The 19,514-nt window shown below is 31.6% G+C and overlaps 1 protein-coding gene across 1 annotated transcript; it reads right to left on the minus strand.

Moving 5' to 3' along the window:
• Positions 1-7,442: 7,442 nt before the first annotated feature.
• On the minus strand, positions 7,443-17,270 carry LOC130821264 (GLABRA2 expression modulator-like). Its single transcript, XM_057686951.1, has 4 exons — positions 16,751-17,270; positions 16,554-16,655; positions 14,515-14,786; positions 7,443-12,731 (listed from the first exon to the last, which is right to left on the minus strand). The coding sequence occupies exons 1-4, from the start codon at positions 17,013-17,015 to the stop codon at positions 12,543-12,545; spliced, it is 828 nt and encodes a 275-aa protein (XP_057542934.1). The 5' UTR covers positions 17,016-17,270; the 3' UTR covers positions 7,443-12,542.
• Between the last annotated feature and the right edge of the window lie 2,244 nt (positions 17,271-19,514).

The following is a 19,514-nucleotide window of genomic DNA, read 5'->3' on the forward strand; positions in this document are numbered from 1 at the left end:
CCTTAATATACTTTTGGTACACTCGTGGAAGACTGACCCCTAAACTAAGAAGTACTAAACCTTTTAAACACCTCAACTCACAAGGACTGCAACAAGAATATCAAATCCGATACGATCCAAATATCTAGATGTATGAGTTTTCATATACTCAAAATTAGTATAATCTACTTCTGTACTGCCGTCCAATTTAACTCATATCAAATATCAAATATCCCGCTTTTTTGCTTTCATAATTAGGGATGCAGGCGGGCCCCGCCCCATTGGGTGGGGATGGGTCCCGATTTAATGGGTCATGGGACGGGTACGGGTATAAAATTCATACCCACCGCGGGATGGGTTTTAGGTGATACCCGCCCCATCTCCGCCCTGCCCCGCCCCGCCTCAAGATATGTACAAATTTTGGGATATGTGTTTGTTGGAGACTTTAGATATGTAAATGTTTGAGACTTTGGATGTGTGTTTGTTTGAGACTTTGAGTTTGGATATGTGTTATGGGTTTTAAGGCCCAAATGATTGAATATAAATATGTGGCACAGATGGGTATTAAGCGGGGATTTAACGGGTGGTGGGGCGGGAAAAATAGGTATTAGACGGGGATGGATACCCAAATGGGTGGTGGGGCGGGAATGGTTTTAGGTATAAACCCATCGGGGAGGGAACGGGGAAAAAAATTATACCCACCGTGGGGCTGGGGACGGGGATGGGTATTACATTAACAGATGGGGATGGAGATGAGGATGGGAATTCCAATCCCCGTCCCGCCCCGCCCCATTTGCATCCCTATTCATAATTGTTAAATTAAATTTTATGTTTATTCTTTTCTATTTTTAACTACTTTAGTACTTAGACCTAATATAGAAACTCGTGTAATGCAAGGATTTCTTAAAATTAACATATATTAGAATTTGATTTTTGAATAAAGATGCAATTAGGGATGGCATGGATCTTGAACCCGACCCGAATCCGTAGATCTGTATCCCTTTTTACGGGTCTGATTCCAAAAAAATTGGACCTGGCAGATTCGGGTCGGATCTGGATCCGTTTATTTTATAGGGATTTAGATCCGAATCTTAAAAAATGTCTAGACCCGTGGATCCTGAGGACCCATTTTCTTTTAATAAACCCTTAGCATTATATTATACTGGGCTGCATCATATTCCTGCATTACCCAAACTAATTAATATGGTATTACCACAACTACATTAGTACACAATTATTATACTTCGAATAATTAATTTGTTGAATATACCTTTGTCTAAGGATTTAGTTATTAATTTCAAGATAATTTTAAGTTGTATAATGTTGTTTTGAATGATTGATTGCAAGATTGTATATATTACTATCATTAGTTAATAAATATAGCTTTATCATGATCTCAATACATTTTAAAATTACAAAATTGCCAAATATAAGCTAGATCCATTTGGACCCGAATCCGATACTGGATCCGCAGGATCCATGGATCCAAATCTGAGTTTGCCTGTGAAAACAAATTTGGATCTGAGTCCACCTGGACCTGGTTCAGATCCGACCCGTTGCCATCCCTAGATGCAACTATATCATTGTCATTAAGTTTATAATTTTTTAGCTTGTAATAAAACTCGATATAGTATTATAACAATTTCTTAATAAACCAATGAATTTGAACATTGATTCAATTTTACATATATATCTTAATAAAAAATTTTCAAAACAAAAACAAACATCAAATATGTTTAAGTAAAAAATCACATTAGTTTACAATTATTTATGTTGATAAATACTTTACTGAAACAAATGATTAAAAATCTCCAACCTTTTCATCAATTTACGTATATAGCTATTATTTTCGAATAGCTTCTTATTTTTGCATATATAATAATTTCTTTACTTGCAGCATCAAGGTCTAACCTATAATAGTTACTAACAGTTAAACATTTTTGAACCTCAATTTGTCATTTGAAAACTCTATTGAAAGAGTGTCATGTGGAATTTGACAACTTTTTAAGTTGTATGATTAGTAATTAAAATCATTAATATTAATAAAAATGCTGGAAAATGACAGGTGTTATCTTTAAAGAGTCTTGACAAATAAAATTATTTTAATGGATGATAATTGCTTATACGACAATATTTACCTAATTTGGAATCTGATTTTTTTAAGAGTGAAGCTCAATTAGGTATAGTATTTATTAATTTATTAAAGCAATTTTATATATCTAACCTAAAATTTGATATATTTAATTGAATGAAAAAGTAAAGTATTCGATAAATAATTTTTTTAAAAAACCAATATCTAATTTTTGCGTTGAAAAAGTCATGTATTCGATAAATTTAATCACGATCATATGTACTTGCATTATTCTTTCAAATTATGTTTTTATATATTTTATACCCATAAATCGTGTTTTGTACAGGTTCCTACACTAGTTAATACTAATATATTAAAAGAGAAACCAAAAAAAGAGTATCTTATTGACACGTGTCAAGCTATGGTTGAAAATTTTTCCGCCTAAATGATCAATCTATAATAGTCAATTGTATCATTAAAATTCAAGTAATAGAATAAATTTTATATTTTGATATATACCATAAAAGAATATCAATCAATTAAATAATTTAAAGGAATATTATAAAAATGAGATAAGAAAATATAGAAGCAAATGATGGAAGTAATATTAAACCTTGACTTGCATATTTTGAAAACTAGCAGCTAATAAGATAAGGAAAAATATATGTTGATTTAGGAAAATAAAGTGTCAAGTATTCAATTCTAACCTATGAAATTTGTTTCATTTGACAAAGTTTTAAGAGTTTGTCATTTGTCATTTTCAATTCTTTTAGTATATTGTATGAGAAGTGATTCAAATTAAAAAATGTGTTTTTAATACAACAAAAGAAATGTTGAATGTTGTCACGGTATATATAATGTCATATTAAATACTCCTTATTCTCCTTAGGTGTCCAATTTACTTTTGAAGCATTATTCATTTATCATTAAATTGTATTTTATTATTAATCTATATGATAAAATATAGTCATATGTGATCTCATTTGATTCGTTTTAATGTAAAGTTAATTAATATCAACTTTTCATAATTTTTAATTATAAATAAGTAAATATATTAAGGATTGAATAAGTGCATTGGATAGAATGCATAAAGTAAATGGGACGCTTAAGATGCATAGGAGGGAGTAATTTATATCTTCAAAAGGTGTTAGAATTCTCAATCATCATACATAAGTTTCATTTAATTACTCAATTAGAAAAATTTTCCTACACTACTACATTTATCGATAATATCATTTATGAAATATCTTGCCAAATGTCATCAAAAATAAACAAAAACACTAATAAGTTAAAAAAAAAAATTAAAATATTATGTTAAAATAAACAAAATTAAATCTTGATAGATATTTTAAACAACTAAAAACCTTACTGATTTACTTGATCACATGAAAAAAAGTGTATCACTAATACTTTTTTGATATAAAGAAAATACAATTTTATTCAACTATTGATTTAAGGTTTGCGCATTAGCTGTACGAAGACCGCGTATCTGCGTTGTGACTTTAGTGGGACATCACCGATAGGTGAATCAGAGGAGTCCATAGATGGAACTGTTGTTAAGAGTACAAGCAAGTACAAGTATTTGGGATCGATCATCCAAAGCAATGGGGAGATTGACGGGGATGCAAATCATCGTATACAAGCGGGTTGGCTCAAGTGGCGAGCAGCTACTGGAGTGTTATGTGATAGGAAATTCCCAAGCAAGTTAAAAGAAAAATTCTACCGGGCGGCAATCAGACCTGCTCTACTATATGGGACCGAGTGTTTGCTTATAAAGAAAATTTTCGAACATAAGATGGAAGTTACAGAAACGCTTATGCTGAGGTGGATGTATGGGCGCACTTTGATGGATCGAATTAGGAACCAAGAGTTTAAGGACAGACTAGGTGTAGTCCCTATATCTGAAAAAATGCGCGAACATAAATTGAGGTGGTTTGGTCATGTGCAGAGAAAGACTTTCGACGCCCCTGTGAGGAGTGTAGAAAGCATTATAGTAGAGGGTAAGAGGAGTCGAGGAAGACCCAGGAGAACTTGGGATGAGCAAATAAGAATTGAATTGCATGAGTTAAACCTCTTTGCGGACCTGAATAGGGATAGTAGCAGTTGGAGACGACATATCCATGTCCCAGACTTTTGATGTCCGCTTAGTTTTTCGTTTAGTGCCCGAAACATCATGCTCTTATCGTTTCCTTTCTTTAAATTCTGTGTTTCCCTCTATAGTAGCTCCCCTTTTTTAGGCCTTTAAGTTATCTTGCACGTATAATCACGTCTCTTTATCTTCCTCGAGCCCAGGGGACTCCTTTGGCCGCGCTCTCCTTTATGGGTATGAGTTGCCGCCATCTTTCCCTTCTCAGACCCTGGCCTTAGTCTTCTATGCGCGGGATATACTAGATAGGATGATGATGATGATATAAAAAAGTAACTTACTTAAATATTTATTATATTTTTTAATTTGGCACTAAATTGTGTTATAAGTTTTTAAATTATTGTTGTGTCAAACAAGTATTTTAACTTATTATATGGTATCTATCTATACTAACATACTTAAAGAGAAAAAAAAATATATCTTAATAACATGTGTCAAGTTATAGTTGAAAATTTTCCCACCTAATTGATCAGTTTATAATAGTCAATTGCATCACTAAATTCAATTATTAATAGAATAAATTTCATATTTAGACATACACCATACAAGAACATTAATCAATCAAATATTTTAACGGAAAATTATAAAAATAATATAAAAATATAAAAGGAAAAATATCAGCTAATAAAGTAAGGAAATTATAGAAAAATATTAAAGTTTGACTTGCATATTTTAAAAAATTTCAGCTAATAAGGTAAGGAAAATATCATGTTAATTTAGGATAATAAAGTGCCAAGTAATCAATTATAACCTATTTCATAAATTCATTTGGAAAAATCTTAAGAGTTTGTCATTTGTCATTTTTCAACTCTTTTATTAATATCGTATGATACGTAATTCAAATCAAAAAAAATATGTGTTTTTCATATAAAAAGAAATGTTGAATGTTGTCATGCTATATTTAATATCATATTAAATAATTTATATCTTCTAAAGGGGTAAGAATTCTTAATCGTCATACATACGTTTCATTTAATCACTTGATCAACAAAATTTTCCTACATTACTACATCTATTGAAAATATCATTTATGAAATATATTCCCTTAAGTCATCAAAAATACACAAAAGCATTCACGAGTTTAAAAAATTAAGATATTATATATTTTGTTATATATACAAAAATACACATAGAAGTATATATTCAAAAGATTAAATTGTGATTACTATAATACTCAATATTACATGCATAAGAAAATGTAAAGTGATTCGTTTAATTTCTCTTGTACGTCAAATATTATTTTCTCTATATTTATTATAGTTAACAAATAAAAAATTAATGTCATGATAATTTAAACTAATTTTGTTTATATTTAAGAAATTATTTAATTTGTTTAAAATTATTCGTGCTACGCACGGAATTCAAGCTAGTATTAAATCTATTATTGAATCATAAAAGCATCAACTTACCTATTGCAAAATATGCAGAACATGTAATAATGAATTAAAAAGGAATCTAAATCGTACCATTGAATTATATTTAAATTATTTAAATGAATTTAAATGTAATTAAATTATATTAAATAGGCTGATAAGAATTAAAAAGATCAATCTAAAACGTAGACATAGTTAACCACGAGTAAAATCTATGAGACCAACTAAAAAGAAAAATATAGTAAAATTATTTTAAGTATGATTTTGTTTTATGTTTGTGGTTGCATCCTTGATCTTATGATCTTATCTTATGTATGCCCAATTCAATACATACATGCATATGCACAGAAGATGCAGGTTAAGAAGGTGCTGATCCTACTGATTTTGGTGAAATGAGGTCATCTTTCAATCACTGTCATTATGTTTTCCAACCCACAAGCCTCTCCCTTTAGGTGTAAGTACTTGACATCATCACCAATCATTCAAGTCGTTTATAATTTTGAAAATAATATTATGGGTGTTTTTAAAATCCGAACATTATGTATATTTTTAAGTGAAAATTAATAAATTATTAATTGAAACACTAATATGCTCAATTAACTTATTAACCTAGAAAATACATTAAATTAAAAAAATCATTACTTAATTGATTAAACATAATGATTATTGATGAAAAAATTCTAAATTATATCCACCAACCATTAACTCAAAAATAAATAACTAATCATTTACAAGGTCACAAATGACCATTAATTATCAAAAATCATTGACATTTACTACATTATCAACTTTTCATCTATATAGAAATATTATATTTTTTCTTAATATATAAATGAAAATTAAATATATTAAAAATTTAAGGCTCGTAAAATAACGAGGCCCTGAGTCGTTGCTCATGTTACTCTTGTTGAGAGCCGGCCCTAGCATTTGGTAATGTAACTGATTGAGTAAATATTGGTTAGTTACACCAATTAGCTCATTAAAGTGTTTGGTAAAACAGCTTGTTAAAGTAGCTTACTTACTCGGTTACTCTGGTTACTCCAATCACCCAATTTAAAATTTACTCGAATACTCCACGTGTTTGTTTAGAGAGTTGATCCTTCAAATATAGGCTAATTATGTTAATTGTTATAATTAATGTAAACTTAGAATACGATGTAAAAAATCAAGATTCTATATTTTAATTTTTGTGAATTTTTTATGGGAATAACATTAAAAAATGGAGAGAGTATGATGTAAAAATTGAGATTCTCAATGCTCCAATTGGAAGAAATGAGATTCTAAGGTGGGTTTTAGAGATAAGTGATAAGAGCATCTATTTTGGTGATCTACTGAGAGATCGCGTGACCAAACTAAGGTAAAAACTCAATTAATGGTGACCCAATATTGGGTGGGTTGGGAAAATTTTCACCACGTGTCGCTTTTTGATTGATTGTTGGAAAATGGCAGCCTGCTGCTTCCTGACACGCCGCCTGCCTGCATGCCACTTGCTGCTTTCTGATTGCTGCCAAAAAATAGCCGTTTTTCGTAATTAACGGCTATTTTTGTATTTAATTAATTTTAATTTAAAAAAATTATACCAACGTTCATATTTTTTCGAGATCTACAAAAATTAGACCCATATTGATATTTTTTGACATAATTTAATATTTACATATTTTCTTCTTATTTTCCTACTTTTTTTTGTTAAAAAATACCAAAATAATCATTTTAAAAATCCTAAAAAAAATATGAATTCAAATAACCCAAATTATGGAAGAATAATTTTTTTTAATTATTATTAATGTCTACATTTATATTTATTAAAAAAAATTACCAAAATAATTTAATGTCGCAATGGCTCAGGCCAAAAATACGCAGGGACATGAGATTCGAACATCAAGGTTCTTGCCATTTCAAGAAGAGTACGATTTTTCCTTTCGATGACTCCATTGTGTTGTGGGGTGCCAAAACACGATGTTTGATGAATAAGACCATTAGAAGTTATAAACTCTTTCATATCAAGTTTCATATATTACCCTCCGTTATCAGATCATAGATATGAATTTGTTTGTAAAACTGTGTCTGAATTATCTTGTAGAACTTTCACAAAATATTAAACACCTTAGATTTTTTTCGTTTCAGAAAATATACCTAACTCATCCGTGTGCAGTCATCAATAAACAACACAACGTAAGAATATTCATGTATAGTAGTATTTGACACTGGGCCCCAAACATCAGAATGTATCTAACATAAATGGTTTATCAGAATGAGATGAACTATATGTATAAGTATGTCTATGACTTTTAACAAGCACACATGATTCACAATCTAATGAGAAATTTTTAAAACTAATAGATGGAAAAAGACGTTTCAAATATCTTAAAGAGGGATGACCCAAATGCTTATGCCACATGCGAATCTTTTGTGCATCAGACGTGTATGTAAGCATAGCACTACCGTGTTGGGCAAGTTCATTAACATAGTATAAGCCACCTATCTCAGTACCATGCCCAATAATCTTCCCCGTCGGAATCTCCTGTACATAAAATCCACCAGAAAAAAGGAGCACACAACAATTCAGTTCTTTTGTAAGTTGACTAATAGAGAGTAGTTTATGTGATAAACTTGGAATGAAAAGGCAATTTTTAAGTTCCAAGTTTGATGTTACTTCGGTAGACCCTACTTTTTCTACTTTAACACACTCTCCATTAGCTGTTTGAATATGAGTTCGCCGCGTAGATTTAATATTTTTAATATCATTAAGATCATTTGTCATCGTATCTGTCGCACCACTATTAAAAATCCATTTTTTTTTTATCAACATGCCCATTTAATTGAGAAAAATGAGTCAACTCTTTAGAAACTTTTTGGCCTTGTATAGAACAAAAAATAGAGCCCTTGAATATTACTTTTTTGGGCCGAAATAGTGGGTCCTTTAGCAGCCCAATTCCCACAACAATTATCACCCATTTCAGCATTAATATGGGCCGAAACAATGGGTCCTTAAGCTGCCCAATTCCCACAATTTGCAACTGGTATAGTGGGGCAATTGGGTCTTATTTTCGGTGCAACCCAATTCCCACAAGTGGGTTTTATTTTGCCTATAAAAGAAGGAGAACTTAGGGAATTATTAGTGTTTAAAATGAAACTCTCCTTTCCCTCACAATAAGCAGCTGTCCCAAGACTCCCAACTTCATAATAGCTGCTAACAGCATCCGTCCCCATCTATTCCCCTTCCCCATTCTTTCTTCAACATTTTTCATTTTCCTTGCTACATGAATTAGATGATTGATTCCCTTCTTTATCTCTACTAAACCATTTGAGCTATTACTTCTTTTAATGGAGTTAGTAGCTTCTTCATCAAGTAGAGTACATGAAATAATTTTTGGTTTTATTTTCAAAGTTTGATAAACTTCTTTTGAGATGAACTACCATTTGCTACCTCAAGAAGATAATCAAAATTATTTTTAATAACTTGTTTTTCCTTCTTGATTTGATATTTGGATTTAGTATCAAGTTTTTTTTTTTAATAGTTTGTTTTACATTCTTGATTTGTTTTTCGGATCTAGTATCCTTTACTTGAACCGCTTCATGTGAGGAGAAAGAATATTTCCTTCCTCTTGAAGATGCTCGAAATCTTTATGTGAGGAGGAAGAAAAACCATTTCCTTCCTCTTAAAGGCATTTGAACATATTATGACACTTTACTATATTTTTATTTTCCTCTTGCTTAGTTTTCTTTAACTTTGAATTAAAAGCACCTAGAATTTTAAAGGAATTTAATCAAATGTTACCTCCTTTATTTCCAGGTTCTACATTTGTGATATCCTCTTTGCACTCCATCATATGTGCCTTGGCTTTGTAGTCTTCCTTTTTTGTTGTTTTCGAGTTAGTATCCTTGAATCGTTTTTTATTTTCCAACCACAATTCGAGATTTTGAAGCATCCCTCCTTTGTGTGTTTGGATCCACCACTGTGAGAGCACTTTAAGTGCCTCTTATCTTCCTTTCTAAAATTATTGTTTTCTAGCTTCTTTATGAAATTAAGCCTGACCCGATTTCGATTAATGTCGTCCTTGGTATAGATGTACCACTTATGATGTTCCTTCGAAAAATCTCCCTTCTAATTTGTGCATAAGCAGCCTCTACGGATGGTAAAGGATCTTGATTAAGAATATCTCGTTTTTCTTTGTCAAGGTTCTCATTAATACCAGCCAAGAATTGATATTAACATTTTTGTTGCACCAACACATTATATGTAGTCCTATCCTTATCACAGGTCATTGGATTTGGGATCCTTCTATCTATCTCCTTCCAGATCGAAATCATTTTTCCATAAAAAACTTCAATGGAATCTTTCCTTTGTTTTATAGTTGTAGGTTTGACTGTTAAATCAAAGATCTGAAGACCATCTCTTCCATAGCTATATAAGGCCTCTATGCCTTTCCATAAATCTTTAGCTGTTGTATAATCCAGAAATTGGTTTACAAGATCCGAATGAATATTTTCTATAATCCAAGAAATTACCAAAGAATCTTTTTGTATCCACTTGGTATACTCCGGATCAGTTACGGAAGGAGAATCGACAGTGATATGATTGAGTTGTCCTCTTTCCATTAATGGCCAAATACATCAATTTTGACCAATTCATATAATTTTGGTTGTTAAGTTTTTCGGTAAGTATCACGTTCTGACTGAAGGATTCATTGGAATTTTGATTTGGTTTGTTTAATTGTTGTAAGATTTGCAACAATTGATCCATTGGATTCGATTGTTGGTTTTCTTGATTGTCTCCAAAACTATTTTTTGCACTCATTTTTGGTATGTGATGAAACTGTGGTCTGGGTTTTTGAATTTCCTTTATCAATTTCAAACCATAGGCTCTAATACCATGAAAAATAGAATTTAAGAGAGATTTTAATTTTTGAATTATATTCACATTACTAAGAAAAAGAATAACAAGCTCTATTTATACAAAAAAATAACCGGAAGAAAAAACTAACTTTTCTAAAAATACTCTAATCCTAAAAATAACCTAATAACCTTCCTTAATAATAGGAAGTAATTAGTAAAACCTAAATATTTACCGTTATTTTCTATAATAAGTGAGTTGGGAGAATTTTAAATAATATTTTTGAAGGGTATATGGGCCTGCCCTAGAGTCTCACCATGAGACTAGGGGGTGTTTGGTTCTTAGCTTTTTGGTTGGCTTTTGGCTTTTGATTTTTGATTTGTTGGTTAGTCAAACAGCCAAAAAAACTTGTTTGGTAAATAGCTTTTAAAGCAGCTGAAAAGCTGGCTTTTAAGCCAAAATAAAAAACTGCTCCATCTAGCTTTCTTGGTTGGCTTTTGGCTTTTGGCTTTTTGGCTCATTTTTTCTCTAATAAATAGCTAACAGTCAATACTTAAATTCACCAAACATCTCCACAAATAGCTAGTCTTTTCAGCTAACTTAAAAGCCAATATTTTCAACTGGTCGAACAAACCAAAAAAAACCAACAGCCAATTGCAAAACACCCCACCTATCTCATTTAAGAATTTGTGATAAGCCAAATAGTAGCAAAGTAACATGAAAATGTATGAGCTACGTAATTAATGTGTGAATGTAAATGAATCTTGTATTATTAAAGATAGGATTACAAGCTTTTGAGAGGCTTACGTTTACCTAAGACACGAGCATAACACCCACTAAATGCATATACAAATATTCTTCCCTTGTTTCTCTACTCCCCTTCTTATTTATACTAGTTTCCTATTCCCTAACCTAACTAAATAACCCTTTAACTAATATATGACAAAGGATATAATCTTTTTTAATTGAATAACAATTTCGAAAGGGGATTTGGAAGGAAATAATTTGAAGCATAAAGCATTAAAGTCTTTAAGTTTTCTTAATCAGTCTTTTCAAAGAAAAATGATATTTCTCTTCCTTCTCTTGTCCTTCCTTTCTAAACAAACAATAACGCCCCATTTGGTAGGTGTTATTAAATGATAGTAATGAGAACAAAAACTAGTGTAATTTTTGTTGAAAAATCTCTTGACTACCTTGATAGCCATGCTTGTCCAACTTCAATCATCTCATTTGTAAAATTTATTCCAATGCATAACCATTGAGAGATTAGGAGAGGTGCTAATGAAAATTTGTAAATAAAAAAAACTTTTTTGTGATTAAAATTTTATCACCATGGGAATGACATGAAACTTTTAATGAAATTTTACACTATAAATCATTCCCATTACCATCATTTAGTAGCGCTAACCAAACGAGTAGTAACTACGTTCTCTTCCCTTCCTTCCACATCCTCTTTTTTCTTTTCCGCTTAAATTAAATTTACAGCCAAACATAGTGTAAAGAAAAGAGCATCAAATTAGGAAGTTAGTTAAGAGGGTAAATGAGGATGGTCTATTGCAACCATACAAGGGAAAACAGATGAGAATAAACTTGTTAACCCAAGAGAGTAAAGTTCACAAATGGTTTCATGAATAATGATCATGTTGCAAAAACTACTAAGTGGATGATCAGGATCATGATCATGATCAAATTTAACTAAAAAAAGTCTACAAAAGAAAGAGTCGACAAATATATTTTCAGAGCAATAATTTTCTATTAATCACAGGTTCACAACCGTAGGGGCAGCGAAAGCTCTGAGAGCTTGGATTGGCTAGCTTCTTATAAGTAATGGACTATAAATCCCCATAAGCAAGCCGATTCAAGCTCTCAATCCTTTCACATTGTTGTCAGTCCGAAGGACATTACGCAACACACTAATCGGTACAACATACTAATCAAAAAAACTACTTTGTTGTGAAACCTGAGATCACAAGTGCAAGAAAAGTCGAGGAGATAGATGTAAGAATACTGCTACTTATCTGGACGGGTCTGCTGATGTTCTACAAGCAGAGCAGGACACGGCACTAAGCTTTCTTTGTTTGAATCACAAACTAAAATGTGGATAAGGCTTCATCGTTATTAATAGAGTGTAGAGACGCTTCATACAGATTGCAAATCCGAGGACTGCAATGCTCCTTGAAGAACAGTCACAGCATTATCGTAATTCAAGAAACTCATGTACCAAAACTCGTGGTTGTCAACAGATAAAATCTGGATATATTTCTCAGCTTGATTTACTCCGCTTGAGGAAGGGTTTATCGCTTTAAGCTGATGCAATGGTATGATGACCTATTCAAGCAAAGACAGTGACGTTACAATCAACAATTTCTAGCAATGGTCAAAACAACATAAACAAAGAGTGGAATTCATGCATGAGACACTACAGAAAGGCTGCATTAGAAGACCCTAATTTTTGTGGTACAGCAACTGTTGGCCGCCTTTAAGAAAATACAGATTAGCAACAACAGTCTATTACCCCAATCCCAATGCCATTAAATGGTTCCAACAAAAGCGGGGTTTGGAGGGGTAGGATTAACGCAACTTTACCCTTATAAATGATAACAAAGTGGTTGCAAATATCATCTGTAAGTTCACAAAAATAAGTGCACATGATTGAATGAGTTGTATCACTAATTTAATTTACTCACATATATTTAAAAAACAATGTCCACAATTCTGATTTACTCCTTTATAACTAGAAAACCAAAGTTGCAAAATCTCCTTTACTTTTCCAACCATAATGCAAAATATTAGCCGCATCACTACATCATGATTCCTAACGGCATTGTAAAGGTTTTTGAGATTACAACGGCTACTATACATGCACAATGCCTTGACACCATCCGAATGGAAAGTGAAAGTTGTTTCATGACTGTCAACGCAACAGTGAGTCAGTTACGTAATTGAGATTTTGCACTATGTTTACAACACCATTAAAATAGGTCGGTCACTGAAGCAAAACAAACAATGGCAATAAAACATGGTAAGTTATCATGTGCTCTTTTGTCAGTTTATTCATGAACATACTCAAGATCTAATTGTAATCCTTGGTGGCAAAGAAAATGGTTAATCTATGTCTTTCAGATTACTAGAAAGATAAATTCTTGTTCCTTCACTGCCAAGAGTGTTAATTTATACAGCCCAACATTTTTAAATCATGAAAATACACATACATAAATTTGATAACTAGAACAGAGCCCAAGTGGTCATTTTGCTCTTTTACTGTTGCCAGATCCCAAAAAAATGTCAATACAATTGATAGAACATTGGACTCATGAGATTAAAGTAATTGCTCGTTTGGATAGGAGGGAAAAGAAGAGCAGATAAATGCAAGGATCAAGTTTCCATCAATTGGATAGCACATGGGAAGCGGAAGGAACTAAAGAGATGTAATCCTTAAAATCTTGTTAAAAGTCGTATTTTTTCCAAATGTAAAGTATAAACAATGCTGCACTTCCACTATTCCACTTGCTAGATTTTCTACAACAAAAAGTAATATCTTAGCTAAAAAAAGAGCCCAATGAATGGAGAGATCTACATTCAAGTAAATATACAAACTTTGGAAAATAAATTTGGAATTTTGAGAAAATAAACGTTAAAACTATGTTTGAACAGAAGGAAATGAAGGAAAATGGAGGGATTGTATTTCCCTCACTTGGATACCAATTGGGGAAGTGAGGGAAATGGAAGGAGAAACCCCTTCACATTTAAAATAAAACAAATCCTTCTAACATTGAAAAGATTTGGAAGGAGAACACACCAATCTTCCCTCTCCTCCCCTTCCTTCTTTTCCAACTAAAATGTTATCCAAACATAGTGTAAAAGATTGTACGAACAATTAATTGTATGTGGGCATTGTCCTGCCCAATGCTGTACCGATGGGCAAAAAGTCAGAGGTTACTGCACTAGCAACCTCCATCCAAAACATCCTACTGTCCCTTCTATTCATTGCCTTTATTCTATCTCTGCTTTCCCCCATCCCAAGAGTTTCTTCATTCACCAATGTCTATAAGAAAAATTTTCATGGCAGAAACCAAGAGGCATATCAAATGAAGAAAGTTCGTAATGTCACCTTATAGTAACTCCATTCAGTCTGATCATCATTTTTGTAGGGAAGAGGATTATCACTGCAAAAGGCAAGCTTGGCAGTAGATATGTATAATGTTCCCATCACTGGGCCAGCTGAAGTAGACAAGTAGCAAGCGTAGGAATCCTGAAGAAGTTCTTCAGGCATTGTGTCAAATGTTTGACGAAAAATATTTTCATAGCCTCCCTCAGCTAGGACTTTAGTGCTGTGTACAAGTCTTCCCATGGCAGCATCAGCAAAACTAGGACTTGTTTTCACTAACAGAAACCACACAGAGCAGAATGTCAGAGTAGAGCTGGCATTTCTTAAAATGTTGACGACATTTAGCATTTATATTTGAGAGATAACAAAGAAAACAGGAAATTCACACACACAACTTTGATTTCAAGCAAATAAATGCTGTTTCGATCATTGTTTCTTGAAACGGCTAAATATAGAGCAGGATGTCGATGGAACAGGAAAGCATGACGCTACTTAAGGTGACTTTGAAACAATAGGTACGATAATTATAATTCATAAAAGCTCAGTTAGTATAGTAATGTGCAAGTCATCTGATATTTAAGTGAATAATTTTTTAAAAAATTATCTTAAAACACAAGTTTTTTTACAAAAGAAATCTATACCCTCATCTTCGTCATGTAATCTTTTTCTACTTGTTACCTTTTCATTCTTTATATCTCTCTTACAGTCTCTAATTTACTTTTTTATTCCATTTACTCAATCCTTCATTAAAAATAAAGTCTTTGTTTTCATCTTTTTCATTTGAAAATGCAAGGGCACCTCATCCTGACACGGAAAGACCTCTACCAAAACTCAAGCTTGAAAAATTTCGCATAAAAAATCTTCTCCCTCAAAGTCCGTAAAACAATCCCAAAATGTAATTCATCCTCTTTTTGCAAATACACCAATATGTTGGCACTAAAGACCACTACAAATTTGTCCAAACAAGTGCTTAAAAGCTTAGTTATTTAGCCAATTAAAGTTGCAGTACAAACGTAGAAATGTCCATATTGAGATTGAAATCCAGTTTTACGGATATTCATCCCAAAAATCCTCATATGACCTCAAATCAATCTTTGAGAACATGCTTGTACCGCTCAGTTGCACAAACAAACCATCAATTGGAGGTAATGGGTACATATTCTTAATGGTCACCTAAGTAAGCTCTTTATAATCTATACAAAATCTCATACTTCCATCTTTCTTCCCGCAAAAGTTCCTCACCGAAAGAACAAGAGCTCCCTATGGAGACATACTAGGCCTGATATAGCCCTACTTCCAAAAACTCTTCTAATTGAACTTTTAGTTTCACCATCTGTCTGGACTTCGCTGTCATCCTAAGCCTTACAAACCAGCCTGTCCCTGAAATAAAATCAATAGTGAGTCCATACTACAAACCGATGGCATTACCTGATACCGGAAAAACAACAAATTGTTCACTACATCCTCAGGTTCAGTTCTTCCTTCTCAACCTTAGTAATGATGCATAAGTTCCAGACTTCCTCATTTCATCTACTTCTTCATCACTAACGGTGACTCTATATTCATCCTAGGCCCCTTAATAATGCACAACTCCACGTAAATTCTTCTTTTCTATTAATTTTGATTATCTAATATCTCAACCGGTAAAACTAAATCCTTTGGATCTTTTTTTTATACTTTTGCTCTCTTGATCATCTTCGACTTGCAGTCTTTTTATGTTCCCCAAGTTCCTAATTTCTGTCTATCCTTACTTTAAATTTCAAGAATGCTCCTTCATTTCAATAAAAAATGTTAACACTCAATGCATTAAAGATTGCACGGTCCACATAATATGCATCATATAAATGAATATAGAAGTACAAATTCAATAATTCCTGAAACATGCATAATAAAAAGCAAACTACCTCAGAGAAAAGGAATATATCCACCATATATATAAACTATGTGACTATGTGAGTCTTATAATTTGCACCAATGAATAATTCAACCTGCTAAAAGAAACCTAAAAGGCTAAAACCAAGAAAAAGAGAATGAAAACATACAATGTTGCCAAGTATTGCCAGAAAAATCCTCAGCTTTTTTAGCTGCATTTTTAACATTACTTCCCCATCTTCCCAACAAATTTTTAATAGTATCCATCCTTTCTGCGTACATCAAACACAAACACATTCATATCATAAGTCGACCACAGTCAAGTTCACGAGAAGAAAATTTTAATTCATAATAACAATAATCAAACCTTTAAAGGAAGGATTAGACGGGATGGAAGGATTGGGCGAAGTATTAAAATCAATTGAAGGTGTATAAGAAGACTCAGATACCAATTGTTCGCTCCACTTTACCGATTTCGGCGATTTCAATTTTCCTTCCGGAGATCCATTTTCGTCGGGTGTAGATTCCGGCGACTGTTTAGGTTCTTCTACGAGATCCTTCTCTTGAAGCAATGATACTTCCTCTAATGGAGCGGCTTGATTTGAATCATCGGCGGGTTGATTTGATTCCATGAATGTGAATCGAAGCGAAGTGATTGGGGGATTACGGGATCAAGAAAACGGAGTAGGAATAGCAAGAAGCTTTGGTAGCTTCTTCAGTTCCCTTGGTTTCCCATTGAAATTGTAAAGCCATGAATGATGTTGACAAATGTCGTTTGCTCCTTTTTGCTTTCTCTGGAATTGACCGTTGAATCGGGTCATCTCCGCCTCAACCTAATATTTGAATCAAGGGGATTCAAGTTTTTAACCGTTTTAAGGGCTCGTGACTCTTGCTTTCTTGAATAAAAAATAGTCTATTAATAGGCCGTCTCACTATAAGATTGTAAAGAATTAATTAAAATTAAAATTGATCACTTTAAGACTATAAAGTGATTATTTGAACTTATAAATAATCATTTTAAGATTATAAGTAATCACTTTAAGACAATAAATATATATTACGCTAATCAACCATTAGACCGTCTCATTTGAATATTTGAGTTTATTTTTTTTTAATTGTTATAGGTTAAACAATAAAGACCATACAACAATTAAACTCAAAATCTTATTTGGAAAAAATAATATTTACTTCAATATAATAAGATTCACAAATTCTTGTGAGAGACAGTCTATTTGAGAGACCATCTCTAACTTTGATTGGATCAGCCAATAAAGAAAACACTAATTCTTAAATGAGACCGTTTCACAGTGAAACCATCTTTATTGCGCTACATTTTTTGTCTTAAAGTGCTCACTTATAACGTTAAAGTGATTACTTATAATTTTAAAATAATTATTTTTTATAGTTTTAGAGTGATTACTTATAACTTTAAAACAATCACTTACAATTTTAAAGTAATTAATTAAAGTAATGGGCTAATTATATGGGATCGTCTCATGGTGAGACGGTCTTATACAAGATGAGCTATAAAGAAAAATATAAAGTAAAAATAGACAATAAGCTTTAATGGATTGGGCCCGAGAGACTAGCTGAATAAGATTTGATTTTTGTCTCTTAGATTGAAAATTGGGAAATTGATTTGAAACACATCAAATAAATATATATTCTCTCTGTTCTTTTTTGTTCTTTTCATTTACTTTTGCACAGTTTTTAAAGCAAATTTTAAACCTTAATTTTTCTGAATACACACAATAAAAAAGTATACATTAAGACGAATCTAACGAGATTTCACATGGATATATTTTATCTTCTAAATATGTCTCAAAAACATTAATTAAATTTCTCTCTCTTTAAGATGAAATATTCCAAATGAGAATAATATTAAAAAACGAAATAAATGAATTAAATTGCGCATAAGTGAATGATTGATTAAACCTGAAAATAAATAAATTGAGTTGAGCCGAATAAAATTAACTTAAAATAATAAAGTGAAATAATATTAAATTGAAATAAATAGATTAAATAAAATGGAGTTAAATTGAAGTGAAGTGAATATAACTAACTATAATTGAATCGGACAAATAATAAGTCCAAATAAAATTACATTTTAATGGTTAGACTTAGACGCCAAGCATATTAGCTTGGTTTGCCGCATCAGCTTTTCAAGCTACATATTTTGTGTACATATTTCCTTAAATAGACACCAAGGGCATATACAGTTACTTGATAAAACATTTTGTTGAATTATTCACATTTTTTTATTTTTTATATAATTTATTGAGTAAATTTTCAAATGTAAAAGCAATAATATTGAATATGTAGCAAATGGAGGCCTACTTAGAGTTGGGCTCAATAACTAATGATGATGTTCTTAATCTAAGTCTATGCATTTAAAAAAGATTGTTTAATATTATATATTGAGAAATAAGTTTATTAGAGAAAAATTCATGAAAATATGCACATGAATTTCTGTAATTTATAATTACTTTATCAAATTATAATCTTGAAGTTTTTGTATACCGATTAATTAAATCTATTTTGGTATTAAATTATAATCATAAACTTTTTGTGTGTCGAGGATTATTAATTTATGTCAATTTGAGTAATTAACAATTCGAGATAATTGATTATTGCTCCATCTAAGTCGTCATATAGTTGTGTTCAAGCATCTTTCATTTTATTCATTGTTTCAATAAGAAGGAACGTAGACACTTTGACATGTATGTGTATAATTAAATATATGATGTATGATAGAGTCTTTAGAAAGGTCTTGAAATTGTAAAGGTTACTACCTAAGAGTATTTATACTTTCGAACGCAATGGTAAAGTCTGTTTGCATAATTAGACTCAAATCTGCCAGAATAATAACATTTTTCCTATTAACTGAGTGTTGAATATATTAATTGGAGCAACATACATTTGTAGAATTGTGTTGACTTGTATTGAAATATGGTAAATTATTGGATATTTATAAATATTTAAAAAAAAAAAAAAAAAAAAAACTCCTTGTGTCTATTATTCATAAACAATTCCAAGGATTCGGAAAGGTGTAAGACAGAGGAGCATTTGAAGAAATTGAAAATACAGAAATTTATATAATAGTTAATCAAAAAATTGCATGAATTTGTGAG

Source organism: Amaranthus tricolor, chromosome 8 (genome assembly GCF_026212465.1).
Source record: "Amaranthus tricolor cultivar Red isolate AtriRed21 chromosome 8, ASM2621246v1, whole genome shotgun sequence".
Classification (NCBI taxonomy): domain Eukaryota; kingdom Viridiplantae; phylum Streptophyta; class Magnoliopsida; order Caryophyllales; family Amaranthaceae; genus Amaranthus; species Amaranthus tricolor.

What these genes read in the sequence shown, in the direction of transcription:
- LOC130821264 (XM_057686951.1), bottom strand. Translation starts at nt 17,015, where the DNA reads ATGGAATCAAATCAACCCGCCGATGATTCAAATCAAGCCGCTCCATTA. An exon ending in TGGCAATACTTGGCAACATT is followed by an intron (nt 14,787 to 16,553) that starts GTATGTTTTCAT and finishes GGTTTCTGTTAG; the next exon opens with TGAAAACAAGTCCTAGTTTT. An exon ending in CTGAATGGAGTTACTATAAG is followed by an intron (nt 12,732 to 14,514) that starts GTGACATTACGA and finishes TTGCTTGAATAG; the next exon opens with GTCATCATACCATTGCATCA.